This window comes from Drosophila arizonae, chromosome 2, assembly GCF_054131065.1.
Source record: "Drosophila arizonae isolate 15081-1271.41 chromosome 2, UAZ_ARI_1.0, whole genome shotgun sequence".
Lineage (NCBI taxonomy): Eukaryota > Metazoa > Arthropoda > Insecta > Diptera > Drosophilidae > Drosophila > Drosophila arizonae.
Genome location: NC_142922.1, coordinates 30,640,549 through 30,661,938, shown reverse-complemented (window position 1 = coordinate 30,661,938; position 21,390 = coordinate 30,640,549). Strand labels below are relative to the sequence as shown.

General features: G+C 34.3%; 4 protein-coding genes and 1 non-coding gene across 7 annotated transcripts; all 5 read left to right on the top strand.

The window, feature by feature from the left end:
* The first annotated feature begins 2,099 nt into the window (after positions 1-2,099).
* Positions 2,100-4,404, top strand: Calr (calreticulin). Its single transcript, XM_018018037.2, has 4 exons — positions 2,100-2,364; positions 2,440-2,544; positions 2,732-3,204; positions 3,678-4,404. Exons 1-4 carry the CDS (start codon positions 2,283-2,285, stop codon positions 4,227-4,229), a joined length of 1,212 nt encoding a protein of 403 aa, XP_017873526.1. The 5' UTR covers positions 2,100-2,282; the 3' UTR covers positions 4,230-4,404.
* A 784-nt stretch (positions 4,405-5,188) lies between these two features.
* RpL15 (ribosomal protein L15) lies at positions 5,189-6,575 on the top strand. Of its 2 annotated transcripts, XM_018018040.2 has the most exons (3): positions 5,189-5,343; positions 5,713-6,039; positions 6,213-6,575. In XM_018018040.2, the coding sequence occupies exons 2-3, from the start codon at positions 5,731-5,733 to the stop codon at positions 6,516-6,518; spliced, it is 615 nt and encodes a 204-aa protein (XP_017873529.1). In that variant the 5' UTR covers positions 5,189-5,343; positions 5,713-5,730; the 3' UTR covers positions 6,519-6,575. The 2 variants fall into 2 exon arrangements, with proteins under 2 accessions (XP_017873529.1, XP_089318940.1); XM_089462814.1 differs by lacking the exon at positions 5,189-5,343 and having other exon boundaries at positions 5,689-6,039.
* LOC149270874 (small nucleolar RNA Me18S-Gm1358) lies at positions 5,476-5,554 on the top strand. The gene has a single exon (XR_016268811.1). It is a non-coding gene; the product is annotated as a small nucleolar RNA Me18S-Gm1358 (small nucleolar RNA).
* Positions 6,576-7,261: 686 nt separating the features above from the next.
* Positions 7,262-7,998, top strand: LOC108620986 (transcription elongation factor 1 homolog). 2 transcript variants are annotated; one of them, XM_089462815.1, is made up of 3 exons: positions 7,262-7,382; positions 7,454-7,585; positions 7,640-7,998. In XM_089462815.1, the coding sequence occupies exons 2-3, from the start codon at positions 7,470-7,472 to the stop codon at positions 7,770-7,772; spliced, it is 249 nt and encodes an 82-aa protein (XP_089318941.1). In that variant the 5' UTR covers positions 7,262-7,382; positions 7,454-7,469; the 3' UTR covers positions 7,773-7,998. The 2 variants fall into 2 exon arrangements, with proteins under 2 accessions (XP_089318941.1, XP_017873532.1); XM_018018043.2 differs by having other exon boundaries at positions 7,284-7,386.
* A 3,727-nt stretch (positions 7,999-11,725) lies between these two features.
* side-VII (sidestep VII transmembrane protein) lies at positions 11,726-21,207 on the top strand. The gene is made up of 16 exons (XM_018000242.2): positions 11,726-11,849; positions 12,942-13,071; positions 13,243-13,451; positions 13,787-13,897; positions 14,224-14,430; positions 14,641-14,792; positions 15,937-16,081; positions 16,464-16,594; positions 16,748-16,907; positions 17,035-17,205; positions 17,265-17,387; positions 17,454-17,587; positions 17,701-17,875; positions 18,140-18,414; positions 18,820-19,026; positions 19,446-21,207. Exons 1-16 carry the CDS (start codon positions 11,765-11,767, stop codon positions 19,869-19,871), a joined length of 2,841 nt encoding a protein of 946 aa, XP_017855731.1. The 5' UTR covers positions 11,726-11,764; the 3' UTR covers positions 19,872-21,207.
* Positions 21,208-21,390: the final 183 nt, after the last annotated feature.

The following is a 21,390-nucleotide window of genomic DNA, read 5'->3' as shown; positions in this document are numbered from 1 at the left end:
CGGCATTATCTAACTCATTATCTGTTTATTTAAAATATTTGTAAATTCAATACATCGATAAAAAATATATACAGACTCATGACATTTTAAATATATTTATCACGTTTCAGCCATGTTTCATACTGTGACTTGGTCCCAATTATATATTTGGTAGTAGAAAAGTCAATTTAACCCTAATCTATTGCATGTGTATCCGTCTTTCCGACAGAACATAAAGAAACTTCAGATGTAAGAAATCGATATTATTGGTGTATTTTAAACAATTTTTCATTAAAGAAACGTTCAATTGCAAATACAGTAGAATCCGGTTATAACGACTCTGCTTAAAGCGTCCAACCGGTTATATCGACGAAAATTCAATGTCTTGGTTGGTCCCCATACAAACTTATGTGAAAGAGCCTCCGCTTAGTACGTCTCCGCTTTTAACGACATTCCGCTTATGCCGACGATTTTTTTCATATTTTTGAGTCAATCACCGGTTATTACGACGTGATAAAAAAAATCGCGGAATATTGACAACAAATTTAAGCATACAAAGACTGTTAGAAATGTATATATTGATCAGAGATCAGTACCCTTGCTTGTTTGCGTAGCAACGCCACAAATGCTGCTAAGATAGAGAGAGAGGGAGAGAGACAAAGTACAATGCCGACGTCACAAAAATGTTTCTAAACTATGTTATTAAAAGAGGTTTATAAAAAATTGTTGTTTTAATTAAAAATTTAAATTGTTTTATAGTAAAAGTTATTACAAACATGGCAACCGTAAAAAAAAAATGAAAAAAAAATATATATATATTTTTTTTACTCTCGACGTAAAATCGACGGTCCCTTGAGTGTCGCTATAACCGGATTCTACTGTATAACCAATATGTAACTGGAAAGGCTCCATTTGGTCATGATCTAGATTAAGAATTCGGTACCGAACGATAGGTGGGATTTAGTAGATCGGCCCATTAGCTGATTTTGTAATAATACCCCGGGACACCGATTGATCGTGAGAAAATGTATAGGTATATGTATAGGTGGCATTATTACATTTTTTCAACACAATGCATTAGTCCAATCTTAAGCGGTTCTTCATCCCTATTCCCATCTCTATTTTAAATGAACACTCTTGTATCCAAAGCGCAGTGCGATGTTATAATTCTATTGTGATCACTTAGTTCATTTGCTTAATATCGAGAAAGATCGATCATTTGTAAAAATTAGCGAAGACGTTCTTATATACTGAACACTGCTTTGGCGAACAGATACATGTGAATGGCATTATCACGAACTGATTATTTGATTAAGAAATGATATATAGTAAAATAGAAAAGGTATTAAACTGATTTAATTTTTTTTATCCCTTTTTTCACTGCTCTCTCTCTCTCTCTCTCACTCTCTCGCTGCTCATCTGGTGAACGCTTATATTATCGGTATCGAATTTCAGTTATTAAATAATATCTGCCTAGTCTTCCTAGCTAGAGAATTGTACATTCCATTTATTATAGATTTTAAAAAATGACTAATTGATGATCAATTGAAAATATCGACAATATGGGAAACAGTTTCCATTTTTTATGATGCGCCATATATTCACAGAATATCTATATGAGATTGGTCATATATCAGTTATTAATAAAAGCATGTGATTGATTGGCTTAAATACTTGCATATTATCGATTTCTTTTAATAATTATAATTTCCAAGTATCTGGCAGAGCAAATTCCGATCCGGACACTTAACCATTATATTAAATCAATGCACTATGCAGGAAAATATTTCTTTACGATGCCAAATCCATTAAAGGGGGCAGCCCTAAATGAGGCACATGGTGCACTTATAAGAGAACAAAGGGATACTGAAGATACATATTTATGTATTTAGATATTCTTAGACTAAAAATGAAAATTTTGATATTTTTAATAATTACATTTTCATTTATAATGGCTATTTCATATAAATATCATAAAAAATACACTACCTGTTCATCATATATGTATAAATAAAAATTAGCACCATACTAGGCATATGAATTTTACGTCGATAAATTAGGCTGATTATCGAATAAATTTGAGCTATTTTACAACACTTTTGATACGTAGAGAAATGTGATTGGTCCACATGTATCCAATAAAAACGTTCCAGCGATTTTATGAATAAACTGTATTTGTCTCTCTCATACGTTTTCCATTTGCTCCACAGAGCCGGGCCGGCGTTTGTGAGCAAATATACATATTGCTTCAGTCAGTAGAACAAGTTTGTTTCGGGAGTTTGGTGAAGTAACACGCGTTCATCATGTACTTTAAGGCAATTGTTGCACTATTTACAATAGGATTTGTAAATTGCGAAGTATTTTTCGAGGAAAAATTCGAAAATGGTAAACGTGTATAATAATGTATAATGAAATAATTGTGGTTAACGTGAGTTTGGTCTATATCTGTATATTCTGCAGAAAATTGGAAAGACGAATGGGTCTACAGTAAACATCCTGGCAAGGAGTTCGGCAAATTTATTCACTCAGCAGGCTCATTCTTCAACGATGCTGAAGCAGATAAAGGTAAGTAAACGGTTTATACTTACATACTTTCATACATGCATGCATGTGTACATATGTACATACATATATGTCTTAAGTACATGTGTATGTGAGTATGTATGTATTTATGTATTTGTGTGTGTGTGTATATATGCAAACATATTAACAACAACAATTAATAAATGAATACAATTCACATTTCCTTCAGGCATCCAAACATCACAGGACGCTCGATTCTATGCGTTATCCAGAAAGTTCGACGCCTTCTCAAATAAAGATAAACCATTAGTAATTCAGTTCTCTGTGAAGCATGAGCAGAATATCGATTGTGGAGGCGGTTATGTGAAGCTGTTCGACTGCTCCCTGGACCAGACTGATATGCATGGCGAGTCGCCCTACGAGATTATGTTCGGACCCGATATCTGTGGGCCCGGTACCAAGAAAGTGCATGTTATTCTCAGCTATAAGGGCAAAAATCATTTGATCAACAAGGATATCAGATGCAAGGATGACGTCTATACCCATTTCTACACTCTAATTATTAAGCCCGACAACACCTATGAGGTGCTGATCGACAATGAGAAGGTGGAGTCTGGAAACCTTGAAGATGACTGGGACTTCTTGGCGCCCAAAAAGATTAAGGATCCCAACGCAAGCAAACCAGATAACTGGGACGATAGGGTAAGATTTGATAAAACATAATCATTATTAGTTTCTTTGAGTACCACAAATGCTATCAAATTAGTTAATATTGATTATTGTCCGTTTTTTGTTTTTTCTTTGAAGTGACGTGTTATCAGTAATTAAAAAATTGAATTGTTTACTAGATAATTCTGAACTCTGAGTCATTTAAGTATCCAAGACCCATGTGTCATATATAGAGACCCACATGAACATAGACTGAACATATAGATATACATACATATATATCTGTACTATATATAGTCAAAGTGCAAAATCAAAACATTTCTCAATTGGTTCTGGTCGTAAAATGGGTTGAAAAATGAGTTGAAAGTTTTATTATCAAGTTGTAGAAATGTAATTAGCGGAAAGTTCTTTTATATGATATATTTAAATGAATATATTCAAATGAATAGGATATTTAAGATTCGTTGACATTAAAATTAAAATCAATATGTGTATTTGCTCAACAGGCAACCATTCCTGACCCAGACGACAAGAAGCCCGAAGATTGGGACAAGCCACAGCACATTCCAGATCCCGATGCCACCAAGCCTGAGGATTGGGACGATGAAATGGATGGCGAATGGGAGCCACCAATGGTAGACAATCCTGAATACAAGGGCGAATGGCAGCCTAAGCAATTGGACAATCCCAACTATAAGGGCGCATGGGAGCATCCAGAAATCGACAATCCTGAATATAGTCCAGACGATAATCTCTATCTGCGCAATGAGATCTGCACATTGGGCTTCGATTTGTGGCAAGTTAAGTCAGGCACGATATTCGACAATGTCCTCATCACTGATGACATCGAACTGGCAGCCAAGACAGCAGCTGGCGTTAAGGACACGCAAGCTGGCGAGAAGAAAATGAAGGAACTGCAGGATGAAGTCCAGAGGAAGAAGGATGAAGAGGAGTCGAAAAAGAACGCAGACAATCAGGATGAGGATGATGACGACGATGATGAGGAAAATGCCGACGCGAAGTCCGATTCAGAAGAAAATGGCCATGATGAATTGTAATTAACATCTCAAAATCAGCGTGCGCGTGGTCCGAATTAAAGTTGCTTGGCGAGTGGTTGCAAGCATCTTTTATTATTTATGTAGAATTAAAATTTTGCAAGACTTATAATATAATTTAAAATAAAGGATTTGCATATTAGTCTTCAATAAATATGTCAGGAAAAAAAACCTTAAATATCGCTCTTATCTTTATCTAAAAAATGTGTATTATTTTTTCAGGTTTTGAAATAGCCAAATGCATCAAATTCATTAAAAACGGGGTTGTTTACAAATTATTGATAAGAAACCGAAGAACTGAAATACTCTTCGAGCCATCCACTTAATACTAATTGCAAACGTTGGGCAATGATAAGAGTGGAGCCAATGAAGAAAAAATATTAAACACATTGCTAGCGTGCTTGTCCCCAATTCGTTAGATATTGTCAAGTAATATTGGTAGACACTCTGCTTAAATACAAATCGGTTTTATAGGTATGGATAATTTTGACTAATAGCCGACATAATAATAGTTAGTTAGCAGGGCAAATCAACTTTAGAAATGTGAAGAAACGGCATTGAAACAATGCTCACGTTTATGAAATTAGCTTGTACTTTTACAAAATACGATTACGTTTTTTTTTTATTTATTTGAACTTAAAGATGTCAGCATTGACGCTCTTCATGATTCATTCATTATATTATTAAAATTTTTAATATTTGATTATATCGCGCCTATCGCAGCAAATTGTCATTTTTTAGTTCAAATGAATCTAGATATGGAACGGAACGGTGGAGTTGGGTTGAGTCGACAATCTCAGTTTTGTTATTCCATAAAAAAGAATAGGATATACCGATACATTTTCCAACATTGTCTATATTAAATTTATTATATTGATTATTGATTAGATTAAAAATTGATTTAAGACTTATTAATTCACAAATCATATGAATGATTTGATATATAAAGGTTTCACATATTTCTGTCAACTGCTGTTCGATTTCACTGTTTCATAACAGTCATTGCTTTTATGCTTTGCATGTGAATGTCGATTCCCATTTTCAAAGCAACTCTGTAAGAGAGTCTTACTGTCAAGTTGTCAGACTTCCGTCTTTTGGATTTTGGTCGGCTTTAAAGGTGGGTGTCAATCACTAATGTGCCAAATAAAACTCGGTTTTTTGAAACCATCATTCGACTTATTATTAATATTATTATTTTTCTGCTTAACAGGTAAATGCAGCTATTGGTTAAAGACTAGATTTACGATCGATTTCAATATGATGATATTTCCATGCACCACTCTTTATGCCGTATTGCGCAAAGGAAGATTATGGAGAGCTGAAAAATCTGTAGATCTAATCAGAGAATATTTGACGTATTCCGATTAATTAAAGTAGTCTTTTGTTTGTTTAAGGTTCACGGAACAACCAAACAACATTCATTTTAATAGACCAATGATGTGACACGTTATTATGTATACTAATAACAAATTCCATTTGTTGCTAGGTCTATCAATCTTTGGACATGGGTGCCTACCGGTATATGCAAGAGTTGTATAGGAAGAAGCAGAGTGATGTTATGCGTTACCTGCTTCGCATCCGCGTGTGGCAGTATCGTCAATTGACGAAATTGCACCGCTCGCCGAGACCAACCCGTCCCGACAAGGCACGTCGTCTGGGATACCGTGCAAAGCAAGGTTTTGTTATTTATAGAATTCGTGTGCGCCGTGGTGGCCGCAAGCGCCCAGTGCCCAAGGGCTGCACCTATGGCAAGCCCAAGAGCCATGGTGTCAACCAACTGAAGCCTTACCGTGGACTCCAGTCTATTGCTGAAGTAAGTATACATTCGCATATTATGGAGAAATGGATTTTTCATGATGATAATCACTTGCTTCGTGATAAATAATGATTTTCGAACTTCCTTAGATGTCTGACTTTATTACTCAATTGAAAAAGTCTATAATTTGGAACAGTATGTTAACAAACTTGCATTTATTTGTTTTCTAGGAACGTGTTGGTAGGAGACTTGGTGGTCTGCGCGTTTTGAATTCTTACTGGGTGGCCCAGGACGCATCATACAAATACTTCGAGGTCATTTTGGTGGACATCCATCACAACGCCATTTGCCGTGACCCCAAGGTCAACTGGATCTGCAAGCACGTGCACAAGCACCGTGAGCTCCGTGGTCTGACTTCAGCTGGCAAGAGCTCTCGCGGCATCGGCAAGGGCTACAGATACTCGCAAACCATTGGCGGATCACGTCGTGCTGCCTGGAAGCGCAAGAATCGCGAGCATATGCATAGGAAGCGTTAAATACACTTATGTTCCAGCCCAAATTGAAATACATATTAAAAATTGTGTATACATTAATTATTGTATCATTTTTCCAACGGGCGCATTTTATTACAGCAAAGAGCTCTATGAAATATTGAGTGATGTTGATCTCATTACTTTCGTAATATTAGCAGAAAATACTTTATTCGTTTATATTCGAGATGTAGAGTTATATAAACTGCGATTGCGATACGCAAGCAAATATATATATTTTATAAAGCATGCAAAATATTCTAAGCAAATTTTGTATACATTTTATTTGTAAAATACATACATATGTATAAAATCGCAAGTTCTTTCCGTTAAATGATATTCTTCATTTAATAAGATAATGATTATTGCGATCTCCAATGTTTTTAAGATTACATTCATGTTAAATAATTCAATATTAACAAAGGGTTTGTAGGACTTTGTTGAGCTGATTACGATTTAATTTATTGTAATATATAAAAAAGGTTTCCCCCAAAACGTGCTCTGAGATGTAAAGCGCTATATTTGTATACCAGCCGAAGAGTTATCACTGACCAAAGTGATCATATTCAGCAGCACTGGCCAGAGAACACACTACATGTCTATGTGTTCTCTGGTCAGTGTCAGCAGTCTTAGGACTGCTTAATAATAACTGCATTCAAATAATTCAAGCGATACCACTGACCAAACAACACATAGACTAGACATGTAGAGCAACGTTTTTCCACGCCGCAACATCTGTGTTGTTTGGTCAGTGGCGATACATAAGGGTTAATTTAGTCAAATATCGATAAGTATCTATCGATATATTAATTTTGCAATGATTGCCGGTTGTTTTGATGTATCTCACATCTCTATTTCGCTGGCAACAATGCAGGTTTTTCATTAATTTTTTCTTAATACACGATAAATTAATTGTAGTGCTATCAATTTAATTAAAATAGAGTACCCTAATTAAATATGGGACGAAGAAAATCTAAGAGAAAACCTCCACCTAAACGCAAGAACATCGAACCACTGGATCAGCAGTTTAATTGTCCATTTTGTAATCACGAAAAGTCATGCGAAGTAAAAATGTAATTTGTACGTATATTTTGAAATTTGTTCTTTGTATTAATGCACCTTTACAGGGACAAGGGCCGGAATACCGCTAAAATAACATGTCGCGTTTGTCTAGAGGACTTTCAAACTGGAATTAACTTTTTGTCAGAACCCATCGACGTATATAATGATTGGGTTGATGCATGTGAAACTGCGAATTGAACCTAGTATATATTTTATAAATATGGTTTTTACTTTTACAAATTCATTTTGATACTTAAATTTGTTTCATTGTATTCCTTTTGTTTTAGTTCTGTGTAAGACATTAATGTATACATATATTTGATGTCATGTACAGTAAAGATTCGATACAGTAGATATTGAATTAATTAAACTTGTAAGCTCAAAATTGAATAAAAGTGTAATAAATCTCTAATTATTATTGCAATAGATCATTGTTATAAACTTTCTTCTTTTACACACTTTCGTATTTTCATCAACATATTGCAGCATCCATACCCTATAGAATGCGGTTCGTCATTTTCAATTTTTATACCCTGAACCCATTTTCAATGGGAAATCAGGGTATAATGGTTTTGTTGAAATGTATGTAACAGGCAGAAGGAGGCGTGGCAGACCCCACAAAGTATATATATTCTTGATCAGGGCGACGAGCTGAGTTGATTGGGCCCTGTCCGTCTGTCTGTCCGTCTGTCCGTCCGTCCGTCTGTCCGTCTATCCGTCTGTCCGTATGTATGAACGCGTCGATTTCAGAAGATATAAGAGCTAGAGACTTCAATTTTTTTTTAAATGTCCGTAATTACAGCGCGCATATCAAGTTTATCATTAAAAATCGATAACTCATCCCGATCTTTTTTTTATCGATAAAAAACCTTATCGAAAACCAGTTATAATATTATATCTTCTACACCTTTATTGCTAGAGTCTCCAAATTTTTAATGTATGCTTATATGCAATTTATACAATTTCGTTTTTTGTTAAAATTTACCCCCCACCCTTAAATTCACCCCCTCACCCTCACTTTTGTAAAAAGCGTATTTCAAATACTAGAGACTTGTCCTTCGGCAATTACATGCATATCCATGTTATAATCATAATCTGAATGTTTCATGAAGATCGTACGTCCAGTTATTAAGCAATTAAATTCTCATAGTAAGCGCTCACTGCCGCCCATGCGTGTTTATGCTTGTGTGTGTATATGTATGTAATTGTTTGTGTATGTGTGTGTATGTGTGTGTATGTATGTGTGTGTATGTATGCCTGTGTGTGCGTGCGTGTGTGTGTGTGTGTGTGTGTGTGTGTGTGTGTGTGTGTGCGTGTTTCTTGTGTAAGCTGAAAGACGCGAAAAATTATTGAAATAGCTATTACTCCAAGGGTTCAGGGGATCTCGTAGTCGAGTAGTCTCGACTAGAGCTTTCTTACTTGTTTACTTTGGAATGGCCAACTAATAAAATGATATTGAAATGGAATAATACAATAATGCTGATCCCAAAATAATCCGCTCTGGAGCGACTGTTTTTCCTCTCTTTACTCTTTCTGGCACTGTTACCCCTTTCTTTTAATTTACTTATGGTTTTCTGTACCTTTACTTCTTCCCATATTTTTGCCATTCTACTAATTTTGATTATATCAGTCTTCTTTCATAGTATTAACCTGTGTGATTTTACTTTTAGAAATGGAATTGATGTGATTAATTCGCATGCATCCAAGAACACTGTACGCACAACAGACAAACTTGTCTTCCTTGATACATATATATTTTTTAATTCGAATCGAAAGATTACGTCAGTGTTATACAGTAAAGTATAAATTTTATCCTGATTTTGCACGATCTCGTGGGGAACCACGCCTACATGAACAACAGCAACGGAATTTTCGAGTGGGTCAATCTGTCAACTGTAATCAATTCTGGCTATCGCCAGTATTTGCTCAGAAGTAACAGGATAGTATATTGTAAATATTTTATTAGAGCTCTATTATTATGAAGTTGGTTGTTTTTAGCTAGTAATAGTAATTGTAATTTTGTAAAATGTTATTATATAGTTATAAACGTTTCATAATTTAAATTAATAAATATATTAAATTGTTATATTAATTTGTAACTTAAAATCTGAAAACTTATCTTTTCAGAGAAAATGAATAAAACAATAAAGTCAAAGCTAAAATATTAATAATGAATGCAAATCATATTTAATATTTATTTAAAAAGATTGAAATCTGGAATTGAAGAGCTGAAATCTGAAATGAAAGAGGTGTGCACTCAGCACAGTTCGCGCATTTGTATGTATACGCCTTGCTCAGTTTCCTTTCTCATGTTTCCATCCGAATGGCCGGAAAAGCGCATGCGTCAGTTTAGCAGGATTTTCACAAAGTTCGACTGAAGTAGTGCTCGGAAAGTTATTTGCACAATTTTGAGAGTGAAAAAGGAATATAATATAATAAAGACGTTGAAGTCGAGAACTATGTACTTTTATAGCTAAACCAGCTGGCCAAATGCTCAACTTACGTGAAATCTTGTGCTCAAATACAAAGTTGCGATTCTGAAATGAGACCCAGAAAAAATATGATAGACTAGTAAAAATCACCTTAAGTATTAATAAAATCTCGAAAGTAATGTCGTGCTCGCATATAATCAAAGTGTTTTCCATCTAGATAAATAACTAAAAATATGCATATTATCATTAAGATCTCAAATCATAGTTTCGAATGAATATTTCGAGATGCTGTGCCAAATTTATGTGTGCGTATTTACCGGTATAATCATTGCTAAAAACTAATATAACTGACATAAAATCCCCTGGCAGTAATACATGTAGGCGTTATCAATCAAATAAAAGTTTTCTTACATACAAACATATATACACATGCATATATCTAAAATGCCAAGTAATAGCTACATATAGACATACCTATGCACATACCTATACACATACCTATACACATTCCTATACACATACCCATACTTATACACAAATACACATATATGTATGTGAATACATATCTATACTTGTGCAAATGAATATGAATAGAAGAAGATGTATGTATGCACAAATATACTCAATTATATATATGTACATATATACATACATACACTGTCTTTAGCGACCTTTCTACTTTTGAACTTTTATTAAGTAAGGTCAGGGCAGGTCATGCATTATAACAGTAATTATTGCTACAAATCAACAATGAAACTAAAGCAGACTGTCCAAATTGCTATCTTGATAGTCAGCAGCATCTATTATATTTACTTTTATCATATATGTATACATGTGTATATATGTATGTATAGATATAAATATATTTATATAAAACTATTGGACCCGACAGACAAAGTTTCTTCATTTACTTTATAAGATCCTCCAGTAATGAAGCCGACAACTTTATACATGGATATACATACACATATGTATATCCTGCAGCTGTGTTTGCTCAAAGTTTATTCCTAGTTATCCACATTCTCAAGAAGTTATGATGTTTAGTTGCTTATACGCTTCGTAACTTCAATTCTCTAACATACTTAATATTGTATAGAAGCTTATACATATGTATATATAATTTGGGCAAGTCTGGTTTTATACAATAAGTTTTTTTCTTGGCAATTTTCCAGAGTTATTATAATTTGTCTACCGCTTGAATACATCTGTAAGAGTATTAAATTTGATGGGGCTTCCTTTATTAATCGAATTGCGACCCAAGTAATGCAGAAGGCGGGGCACGGTGGAGCTTTTGCTCATGTTCCATTGCAGAAGTAATAAGAATACATTTTTGACAATTTACAATTTTTGACATTTACAAAAAAAGAAGGAAAATCGCTTTTTATTTTTTGTACGATTTTTGTCATGCAGCCCCACTGTACGGGGTTTACTTTTGCGCAATAAAAATAGCCGAGTCGATCGAGCACCCTCTGTCTATTTAGTTTTCTTTTCCTATAAACCTAAGCGTGGATCGTATAAAAAAACCAATTAACCACATAGATGAACGTATAAAATAGTTTTTTATTAAGAACAGTTTGGAATTGGATCGAGTTCATGTTCTCTCTATCCCCAGGACTAACAACATACTCTTTTCATCACTTAATAAACATATTTATTCATATATACATTATTCAGCGACCAATTATCTAAACTAATCTTTCTTCTTAACGGATTAATTAGTGAATGTGGCAAATAATTGAATAATATTCAAGTGATTAAATGAACTGCAACAAAAACATGAAAAAGTCTTTCCAGTTTCTATTTATCTTCTGTTTTATAAAATCAATTCTTGGAATGAAAGACGGTAAGTGTGTATTTTTTAATTGATAATGTAATAATTACTATTGATAAAAATTAGTGCATTTATTTATTCTAAATTTGTCATTTGACTAAAGTGTGGAAGGCTCACCTTTCTTAGTGTCATCCTTAGATTAACTGATGTTGATTTGCCTCTTGTAATTTATTTATAATACTGTGATTTAAATATATTATTTATATTTAATGCAAATTAAATGAGAAACGCTGCTAAATTTATAAACCTAATTCAAAGCACAAGCGAAAATTCGGGAACATATTTGTTTAATAAATAATTTGGATCAACTTAAGGCTAAAATTTAACAAACGTGAGTTTATTTGACCTTTGAGAGAAGGTCAAGCGTTTCGTAAAACAGCAATTCTCACGGCCAATCTTTGAAAGTTTTAACAAATGAATGAGTTGAAAAGATGCTTATAATCTTTAGAAGCAGCATTAGGAAACTCTATAGGCATATTTACATATACGTACATATCCATAAAACGCCGCCGAGCCCACATCCTATTTCGTACAACTGAACTGTGATAAGAATATTTACTTGATTGAGATTGCACATTATGCTTTGTACAACAAAATGAGTGAGTTAATGGTTTTGATTTTAAAGTCTTATTTGAATACTGTTAAAGCTTGAAATTTACAGTGTAAATTAATGCAATGAATACAAAATATTCTAATTACTAGATTTTAGGTAGCGAGTCCTGTAAGCCCCAAATTCGAATAAACCCTATTACAAATATTAGAAATTTATGCTTTGGCAAATACACAAGTTTGATGTTATTATCACGTTCTGAAATTTTGGTAATAATAATGATAGTAGAATAGGTGGATAGATGATCTTACAATGTAACACATACTACAGTCCAAGTGCTGTCGCAGTTAGCAGAGCTCGTGCTTATGCGCGTATTCATTATTCTTTGCAAGCTCTGGGTATCTCTTAGTTGAGCAGTCTTGACTAGAGCTTTCTTGCATATTCAAAATAATTTTATAGTACAATTTGAATGTGCCCTTAAGGCCAAATTCATAGCACATATCATTTATATTTTCATTGTTTATTTATTTTTTACCTCTACATATCTCTTTCAGCTTTCATTCAGACGATAGAGTCGTTAATTGGCGAAAATGTTTATCTCCCTTGTAATGTGTCAACTAACGAAGGGGATGAAGCTGTCTTAGTTCTGTGGTACCGAGATGACAAAGGTACCCCAATATACAGGTAAATATGTGCATCACAAAAGTTTATTAGCCCGCTATGATTTTATTATAAGGTGCTTAAATTTATATTTCTGTTTGAAATTTATTTAGATTTATTATTTAATGATAAAATATATTCAAAGCATATTTATATTAATTATGTATTCAACTTTCGATTACTTTGTTCATGTAGTGTGGATATGCGTGGCGGAATGTCTAAAGCCCCAAAGAGATGGTCCGATGAGACGGTGTTCGGAGAAAGAGCATTTTTCGCGTTTGAAAACGAGCCTGGAAAACTTTCAATTGAAAAAGTGAATGCCAATGACTCTGGAATCTATAGATGCCGAGTCGATTTCCTAAGAGCTCAGACTTATAATACCCGCATAATGCTGAATGTCATAAGTAAGTTGTTTTAGCCCGTTACAATGGAAAGCATTTTTGGGATCAGCAGATAAATGATTTTCATAGTAATAATAAATCTGGTATCTCAGAAATGATATTTTTCGATTTAGACTAGAAATCTCGATATCTAAAAACGCATGATGTAGGGGATATATGTAACAAGAACAATAGGGAACACGCATTACTGCTAAACTGCATGCGCACGACTTTATCATATTTTTGGTCTCTATTTTTTCATTATATAACATTTATCGATAGCAATCGATGATAGTACAATGATAATTTATCGACTTTAGGATCAATGTCCAATAAATATTCTTAAATTTCAATTCCAGCTCCACCTAAACAAGTTGTCATCCGAGATGGAGCTAATGTGGAGCGCTCAACAGTTGTTGGCCCGTACAGTGAAGGCGACGTCGTTGCATTAAAGTGCCAAGTGATTGGAGGTAAGTGTCGCGATCTCAGGACAATTATCTAGAAGCATAGAAAAAGGCACACACTTCCTTTTACGTTATCTTGTAACTGAGACATATTTCAAAAGCAAAATATCTTTGAAAACTAGATTTCATTGAACGTGAATAACTCAAAGTTTCTGTTTGTGTAAAAACTATAAATAAATATATCTTAGGAATTGATTTTGATTTAATAACTTAAGCTTTAATTTACACCTCAAATAGAAGCCGTGTTACATCTAGTAAAACCTTTTTATTTTTACTTCGGATTTGTATACCTATTAAATGCACAATCTGCTCGCGCAACTTAATTCACCTAGGCTACCCAACACCAACAATTACGTGGTATAGGGATGGAGTTGAAATACCGAGCACCACTACAATTTTGCCGGGCGGAAAAGTTCTTCAAAATGAAATTGTTCTTGGACCACTTGGAAGAAACGATCTCAATTCTAAACTCGTTTGCAAAGCAGTAAATCATCCCAGAGCTTCTGTTGTCGAAGCTGTTGTTCAAATTGACATGAATTGTAAGTAATATTATTTCTTTGACAATTATTCATAGTTCAACTATAGTACTTAAATTTAAAAATTAAAATTAAAAAAATTGATATATAATATTAAGGACCAAAGCATGAAATTTGCAGAAATGCGTTATCTTCAATTCAAAAGAGAGCCACGTATATCTGTTGGTAAGCTCTGTTTACTAAATATATTTTCGAATTTTCATTTACTTACAGTTGCTCCATTGAATATTCGATTACTTGGGGCTTATCAACCTTTGTCAGCTGGACGCAGATATGATCTTCTATGCCAAAGTGCCGGATCTAGGCCCCCAGCTGTCATAACATGGTGGCAAAATGGTGTTCGATTGGAAAAGACAACCGAAACCGTAAGTGACTTTACTACTTTATACTTTATATACTACTTTATTCTTTATAACCATATATCCATTTAAACTGACATAAAGCGAAGAAATTAATTTGAAAAAGTGGAATTTACGATTAATAATCATTTTATATCTGAATGAAATTTATGGATTTGTTACTCGCAAGTTAATCTCTTTTGACAAATACATACAAGAGTTTTTTTGTATGGTTGAGCTAGGTGAAAATGGTTTTCGGTGCGTAATCTAGTTGTCACTCTGTCGGCTGCTGTCCAATATAGGTGGAGCCTTTTTAAGCTATCTACTTCGTGCTTTTACTTCTAGGTCAAATTTTTATACCCTGAACCCATTGAAAATGGGAAATGTTTTTGTGAAAAGTATGTAACAGGCATAAGGAATAATGGCAGACATCATAAAGTATAAATATTCTTGATCAGGGCAACGAGCTAAGTCGATATAGTCCTGTCCGTCTGTCCGTCCGTATGAGCCAGTCGATCGCAGAAGATATAAGGGTTACAGAAATATCGCATGCATACTCGTGTATACCATACGTAGTACGACTTTATCATATTTTTTCGATAACTCATCCGATATTTTTTATCGACAATAATCGATCAATTTATTTGTTTTTTTTTTTTTTTTAGAGTAGTACCACTAACCAGAGAATAGTGGTAAAACTAAGTATTAGATCTGGAGACTTCAGATTCATTGTGTATATATGGTGTATTAATGGTTACAAAGATTTTGTAAGAAAGTTTTATGAAGATAATCTCTCATAAGAGAAATTATTGAACAAATTATTTCTCACAATATTGCCTACTCTGCAGCGCAGCCCAAGCGCAGTCGCTGCTTACTGCGCAGTTAGCAGAGCGCGGGCTTATGCGTGTTTTTGGATGCATGTATGCATAAATGCATAAATGTGTGCATGATTCGAATATCAGCTTGGAGGGTTCAGGGTATCTCCCAGTCGAGCAGTCTCGACTAGAGCCTTCTTACTTGATTCACCACAAAACAAATTCGGAGAAAGTATCAACTTTTTTCGTTTGTTGCATTTTCACTGTCAATGTCATAGCTTATCTTTTCCGGGGTATCTACTTGCAGTGCGTTTTCTAATGAAATACATGAGCTTTATCTTAAATCTTAATTACAGACCTCAAGTGATGGAAATCAAACCACAAGTACACTCTCAATAAATTTAAGCAAAAACGATGCAGGGAAATTTCTATCGTGTAAGGCATATAATCATGCTATCAATTCTGAGCCGCTTGAGGATGGATGGAAATTGGATATTCAATGTAAGTCAAATTATTTGTATTTGTAAGAAGGATTTTTTTTATGATATAAAGTGAAAATGTCGTTGCCACTAAGGAAGGTGCACTTTTTCAGCGATTCGACGTTTATCGTCCACAACTAAGTCCCAAATAAGAAGATATACGAGTAGTAATTAAGCTAAAAACAATAAACTTAAAGATATTGATAGCTGAGGTCTATACGAAAACTCGTTAATCACGTAACCCTAATTATTTCGCCGGTTAGAAAATAAAACATTGATTATCACGACTGACTATAAGAGTTGAAATGCGCTTTGAGTTACATCAGTGGATGTGGTTATGTTTGGTCATGGTGACTGTTTGTAAGATAAATACTGTTATATGTAATATTTAATTTTCATTACAGATATTCCTGAGGCTTACGTCAGGTTGGGAACATCGCTAGATGCTAATTCTTTACGTGAGGGAACAGATGTGTATTTTGACTGTTTCGTGGTTGCCCATCCTCAGGTGTTCAGGATTGAATGGAGGCATAATGTAAGTACAGTTTTATATATTGAGGAGATCTTGCTCAGTGATTAGAATTATTTATCAGCCCAAGCTCAAGCAAGTAGGCCACAGGCTTGACTCTGGTGCTTGCTACTAGGGCGAAATAAAACTTTACTTATCAAACTGTATTTCTGTTTCCAGAATGAACCATTATTGCACAATATTTCTCAAGGAGTTATCATCAGTAACCACTCGTTGGTTCTCCAAGGCGTTACTAGAGATACCGCTGGCAATTATACTTGTGTCGGCTTTAATGCAGAAGGTGAAGGCATTAGTGAGCCCTTCATGCTGAATATCTTATGTAAGTTATTAAAAGATTAATATATATAAGGTGTATTTTGGTATATCTATTTTAAGGAGCTGCTTGTTATTACTTATAAGGATTATATATAATTCATTTATTTGAAAGCATTTTCTTTTCCAATTAGATGCTCCAACATGTGCTCAAAACCAGTCGAGAATTTATGGTGTTGCAAAGCATGAAGAAGCTCAAATAAAGTGCGTCGTCGATGCGAATCCTCGTGAAGTTGACTTCAGTTGGACTTTTAACAATTCCGCAGAGAGTATTGATGTTGCGACTAATCACATATATCGTCTAGGTGAGTTTCGATCTATCTATAATTTATTTCCTTCAGTAACCCCAAGTGTTCTGTGTTAGGTACAACATCTGTTCTAACATACACTCCAGTTACCGAACTGGACTATGGGACTCTGCTATGTGTAGCCACCAATAAGATTGGCAGACAACGAGTGCCCTGCATTTATCACATTATTGCTGCAGGTAAAGCACTAGTATGAAATTAGAATGCTAGTATTTTAAATATTCGAAATATTTCACTGTTTATAGGTCGACCAGATCAGGTGCACAATTGCACATTATTGAATATTTCTATGACGTCCCTCACTGCAACTTGTAGTGATGGTTTTAATGGGGGCCTGTCTCAACTATTTATATTGGAGCTCCAGGACGCAAACACAAAGGTGAGTACGAAAATGATGCATAATTCTCTTAAATGCAATTCTCTTCAATAAAATAATATATATAATATTATTATAATATAATGATCAATATCACATTTGCACATTTTCTTCAGGAACTAAAAGCAAATATCACATCATCTGTGCCAAGATTTACAGTTTCTGGCCTTGCTCCAGGGAATGTATACGTTTTATCAATCTATGCATTTAACTCAAAAGGGCGATCTGATCCAACCATAATTAACGCTGCTATGCTAAGAATGCCAGAAAAGCAGCTAACATTTGAACAAAGTAAGTTAAAATACAATACAATCAAAATGAACATTTTTTCATTGCCTTACATATTATTTAAAATACAGTCAAGTCGCGAATGTGATGTGTACTCTAATTAACAGAGGATACCCTTTAAAAAAAATTTAATCATTGTCTTACTAGTGATACTATTAAGCCCAAAATGCATGATGGAAACTATTCTTGATTGATTTGTTCTCATAAATATTTTCGTTCTACGAGTACAGCAATATTAATAACATATACCCAATTTCTTTATTTCAGCGAACAAGCCCCATGCTGAATTATTGTTCTCGCCAATGATATCGCTGACTATTGGATTGACTCTGGCAGTTTTCATTGCAATTTTCGCCATTGTACTTGCACTGCGAATTCCATGCGCCGCTAGTACGAGACGGCGACAAAAGACGGTATCTAATGGCAGTGAGTCTAGAGATGTGTCGCCCGGGCCGAGCATTCAAAGCGTCGGCAAAGACATGGACGAGAGTGATGACAGGAATCCAGATGTAGTGCCCGAAATGATTGATTATGATGAACAAGTGAGTTACATAATAAATATAAATGTATAATTTTTATTCAAGTTATTCCCCTATTTCAATCTCGGAATTATTGTTTGGAATATAAGCTAACAAATAGTACGGTCAGGCGAAAATGTCGATACTATAGTATCGTATATATGTATTTGAGAGGCTTAGCAAATCGAAGAAAATAAATGCTGCAAAGCGGGGTTTTCATTAGTGTGAACAATTTTCACTAATGCACTACACAAGTTTTACCGTCATTGTAATATTTTAGGCTAGAAATGTTTTGGGAATAAAATATAATACCAATAGAAATATAACAATCCGCAGATCAAGAACGAAATTTTTTAAGGGACCTGAAATTATTTATTTATCGAGTATCTTACCATTAATAAACCATGCTTCTAATTATTTTAAATGTAGAGAGAATGTGCCAGAAAGCGACAGCTCATATCGACAATCGACACGACTAGCTGCAACCCTCGGAGGAATCTTTTAGTTAATGCTCCTTTGGAACAGAGTGTGAATACCTCAGATGGGGTTTTCTGTGCAGCTCATAACATTGGTTTTTGCACCTTGCGAAGCGACAGGCCGAATCCGGCGAAGCAACCGATCAGAACTTTACCAGTGGTAAGTATTTTCTTAAGGAGGTATAAGCAGAAAGGATTCTGATACCCAAGGGGAACACTGCTAACTTCACGGTCATGGCTGATGTTAGAATGCCCTTTAGAATTAAAGTACGGGCAAGGGTTTCAATTCTTAGTAGCAGAAGAGTACTGTACTTTCTAGTAATATAGTGACTGAAAGATTACGCTGTACAATGTCTAAGACAGTACATTTTAATCACATTTCTACTTATGTATGTATTGCTTGATTAGGCGTCGTACTGGTTTTTCATCCGACTCGAATACTCTGATATAAAAACCTACGTACCGTCGCACACTTTCCGTTTTTATGCTTCCATTAAGAATTGACTACTTAAACAGATGAAATATATTTTCAGTAATTGGTTTGTGCTTAACAACGAATACATTTGAAATCATTTTCAGAATGTAACTCCACATGTTTATTCGAATGCCATTGCTCAATGTACGCTTCCCCGTCAGTCGTATCGCAATGATTGGGCTAGATATAAGACCAATGTTGCCACAACAAGCCATGTCGCTCTAAACTCAACATTTCATCAATTACCGACCACATCGGAGAAGTCTAATCTGCATCTTACCCGAGAAGCGGCGGAGGAATATGCTGGCTCATCATCATCTGTATCTAATAGTTCTATGATTTCAACGTCCAAAGCAATTGCTCAATCTCGTTGCCGAACTATTGCGTTACACCACATGACCCAGGCTCAGGCGGGCAGAGTCCCTGTTGGAGCACCAGCCAACGTAATTAACTCAATTGAACAAAGCCAATCCGACGATGAAGTTACCGTCCAAACTCCATTAATGATAAAACGCGATAGTTCCGTATGACTATAGAACTGCCACGGGGCTTATAAGAAAGCCCTGTGATGCTCTAAATAATCATGTCATTTTAATAAACAAACAAAAAATAACACATTTATAATCGTAGACTTTTTGTATCACAAAATTTTACAATAAATTTTTAAGAATATGTCAACCGCCAAAATATCCTTAAGACAGTGTATTGCAAATTTCCTATTTGTATATTTTAAGCAATGAATGAAAATGTGTTAGTTACATTAATACAATGTTTTTGTTCCTTATCTGTTAAAACAGAGGACAATGTGTCAAATTTTTACAATTGATAAGAACATTTACGTTTAACTCTTTGTTTGACTGAAACAATTAAAACAGAAAATTATAAACATTTTCATTGTTATATTTTATTGGCTAATTCAGTAAGCAAATATCTATGTACTTATGCATAAAGTAAACTGATAATCTAAGTCAACTTATAGGCATACGCTCCACATTAGTAATGCCAATTACCAGACACAACAGAAACTGTATCGATCGACACGAAAAATTGGAAATAAAGCCACAACAGAAATATAAAAAACTACAACATATTAGTGCTCTAATGTCGGCAATGCCCGACAAAGAAATACCCTGGACCCCGCGTCAATGAGATGTTTGAAGCATTCCAGTCTATATACTTTATATAACTATATATAAACAAATGCACGCCGCTTGCTTTTATTTTATACTTAAAACGAGGACAGACGGGGTTTATTACAAATTTTTCTGAGATCAAAGATTGAATTCAAATAAGTACCAAAATATGTAAGTCCTGGCTTTGCGAAAATAAATCGATTAATCGATTACACACTCGATTCTCAAAAGGACACAGAAGATTTTGCATTAAAAATATTGTAATACAATTGAGTATATTGATATTTAGTGCATTCAGAAGGTGAATTGATTTTGTAAGCTAAAAAAAAGCATTGTAATGTTTTCGATTTTGGATGCATCCCTCAATCCTCCGCTTCATTGCTAGAGTATTTTCCTTTGGTATATATTGACAAATGGATGTCACCTTTACGCAGTGGCAAAATCAGTCAATAGATCAAGATTGGAATGAAAATGAAATCTTACGTTTGGTTCAGGGTATATATACATATATATATTAGTCGTCCGACCAGCGCACTAACTGGTTTTTATGCAATTCTTTATTACATTATTCTATGTAATAAAAATTACAAAAATAAACAAAAATGTATTTTAATTATTTCGACCATGATTGTATATATTTCTAACAGTAAAATACATTGTCTATGCGTTATACAATTCTTATAATGTAACCAATTTGGGTTTTAGATGAAAATAAAGAAAATAACCAAATTAAGCAATTACCACAATCAACAAATAATTAAAGGATGACATAGAATAAATATCTCGCTTTGAAGACACCTTTCAATAAGGCCGAATAGTAATTTGTAAGAAAATCTGATCTGACAAAATTCAATTTCTGTGTAATTATTCGCACGTACTTGTTTTTAATTTTAAATATTGAATGAATTTGGTAAAC

Coding starts and splice junctions, on each gene's coding strand:
- side-VII (XM_018000242.2), top strand. CDS start 11,765: ATGAACTGCAACAAAAACATGAAAAAGTCTTTCCAGTTTCTATTTATC. Junction 18,415..18,819: donor TGATTGATTATGATGAACAA/GTGAGTTACATA, acceptor TTTTAAATGTAG/AGAGAATGTGCCAGAAAGCG. Junction 19,027..19,445: donor CGATCAGAACTTTACCAGTG/GTAAGTATTTTC, acceptor AATCATTTTCAG/AATGTAACTCCACATGTTTA.
- Calr (XM_018018037.2), top strand. CDS start 2,283: ATGTACTTTAAGGCAATTGTTGCACTATTTACAATAGGATTTGTAAAT. Junction 2,365..2,439: donor CGAGGAAAAATTCGAAAATG/GTAAACGTGTAT, acceptor TATATTCTGCAG/AAAATTGGAAAGACGAATGG. Junction 2,545..2,731: donor CGATGCTGAAGCAGATAAAG/GTAAGTAAACGG, acceptor CATTTCCTTCAG/GCATCCAAACATCACAGGAC.
- LOC108620986 (XM_089462815.1), top strand. CDS start 7,470: ATGGGACGAAGAAAATCTAAGAGAAAACCTCCACCTAAACGCAAGAAC. Junction 7,586..7,639: donor AAGTCATGCGAAGTAAAAAT/GTAATTTGTACG, acceptor GCACCTTTACAG/GGACAAGGGCCGGAATACCG.
- RpL15 (XM_018018040.2), top strand. CDS start 5,731: ATGGGTGCCTACCGGTATATGCAAGAGTTGTATAGGAAGAAGCAGAGT. Junction 6,040..6,212: donor GACTCCAGTCTATTGCTGAA/GTAAGTATACAT, acceptor TTTGTTTTCTAG/GAACGTGTTGGTAGGAGACT.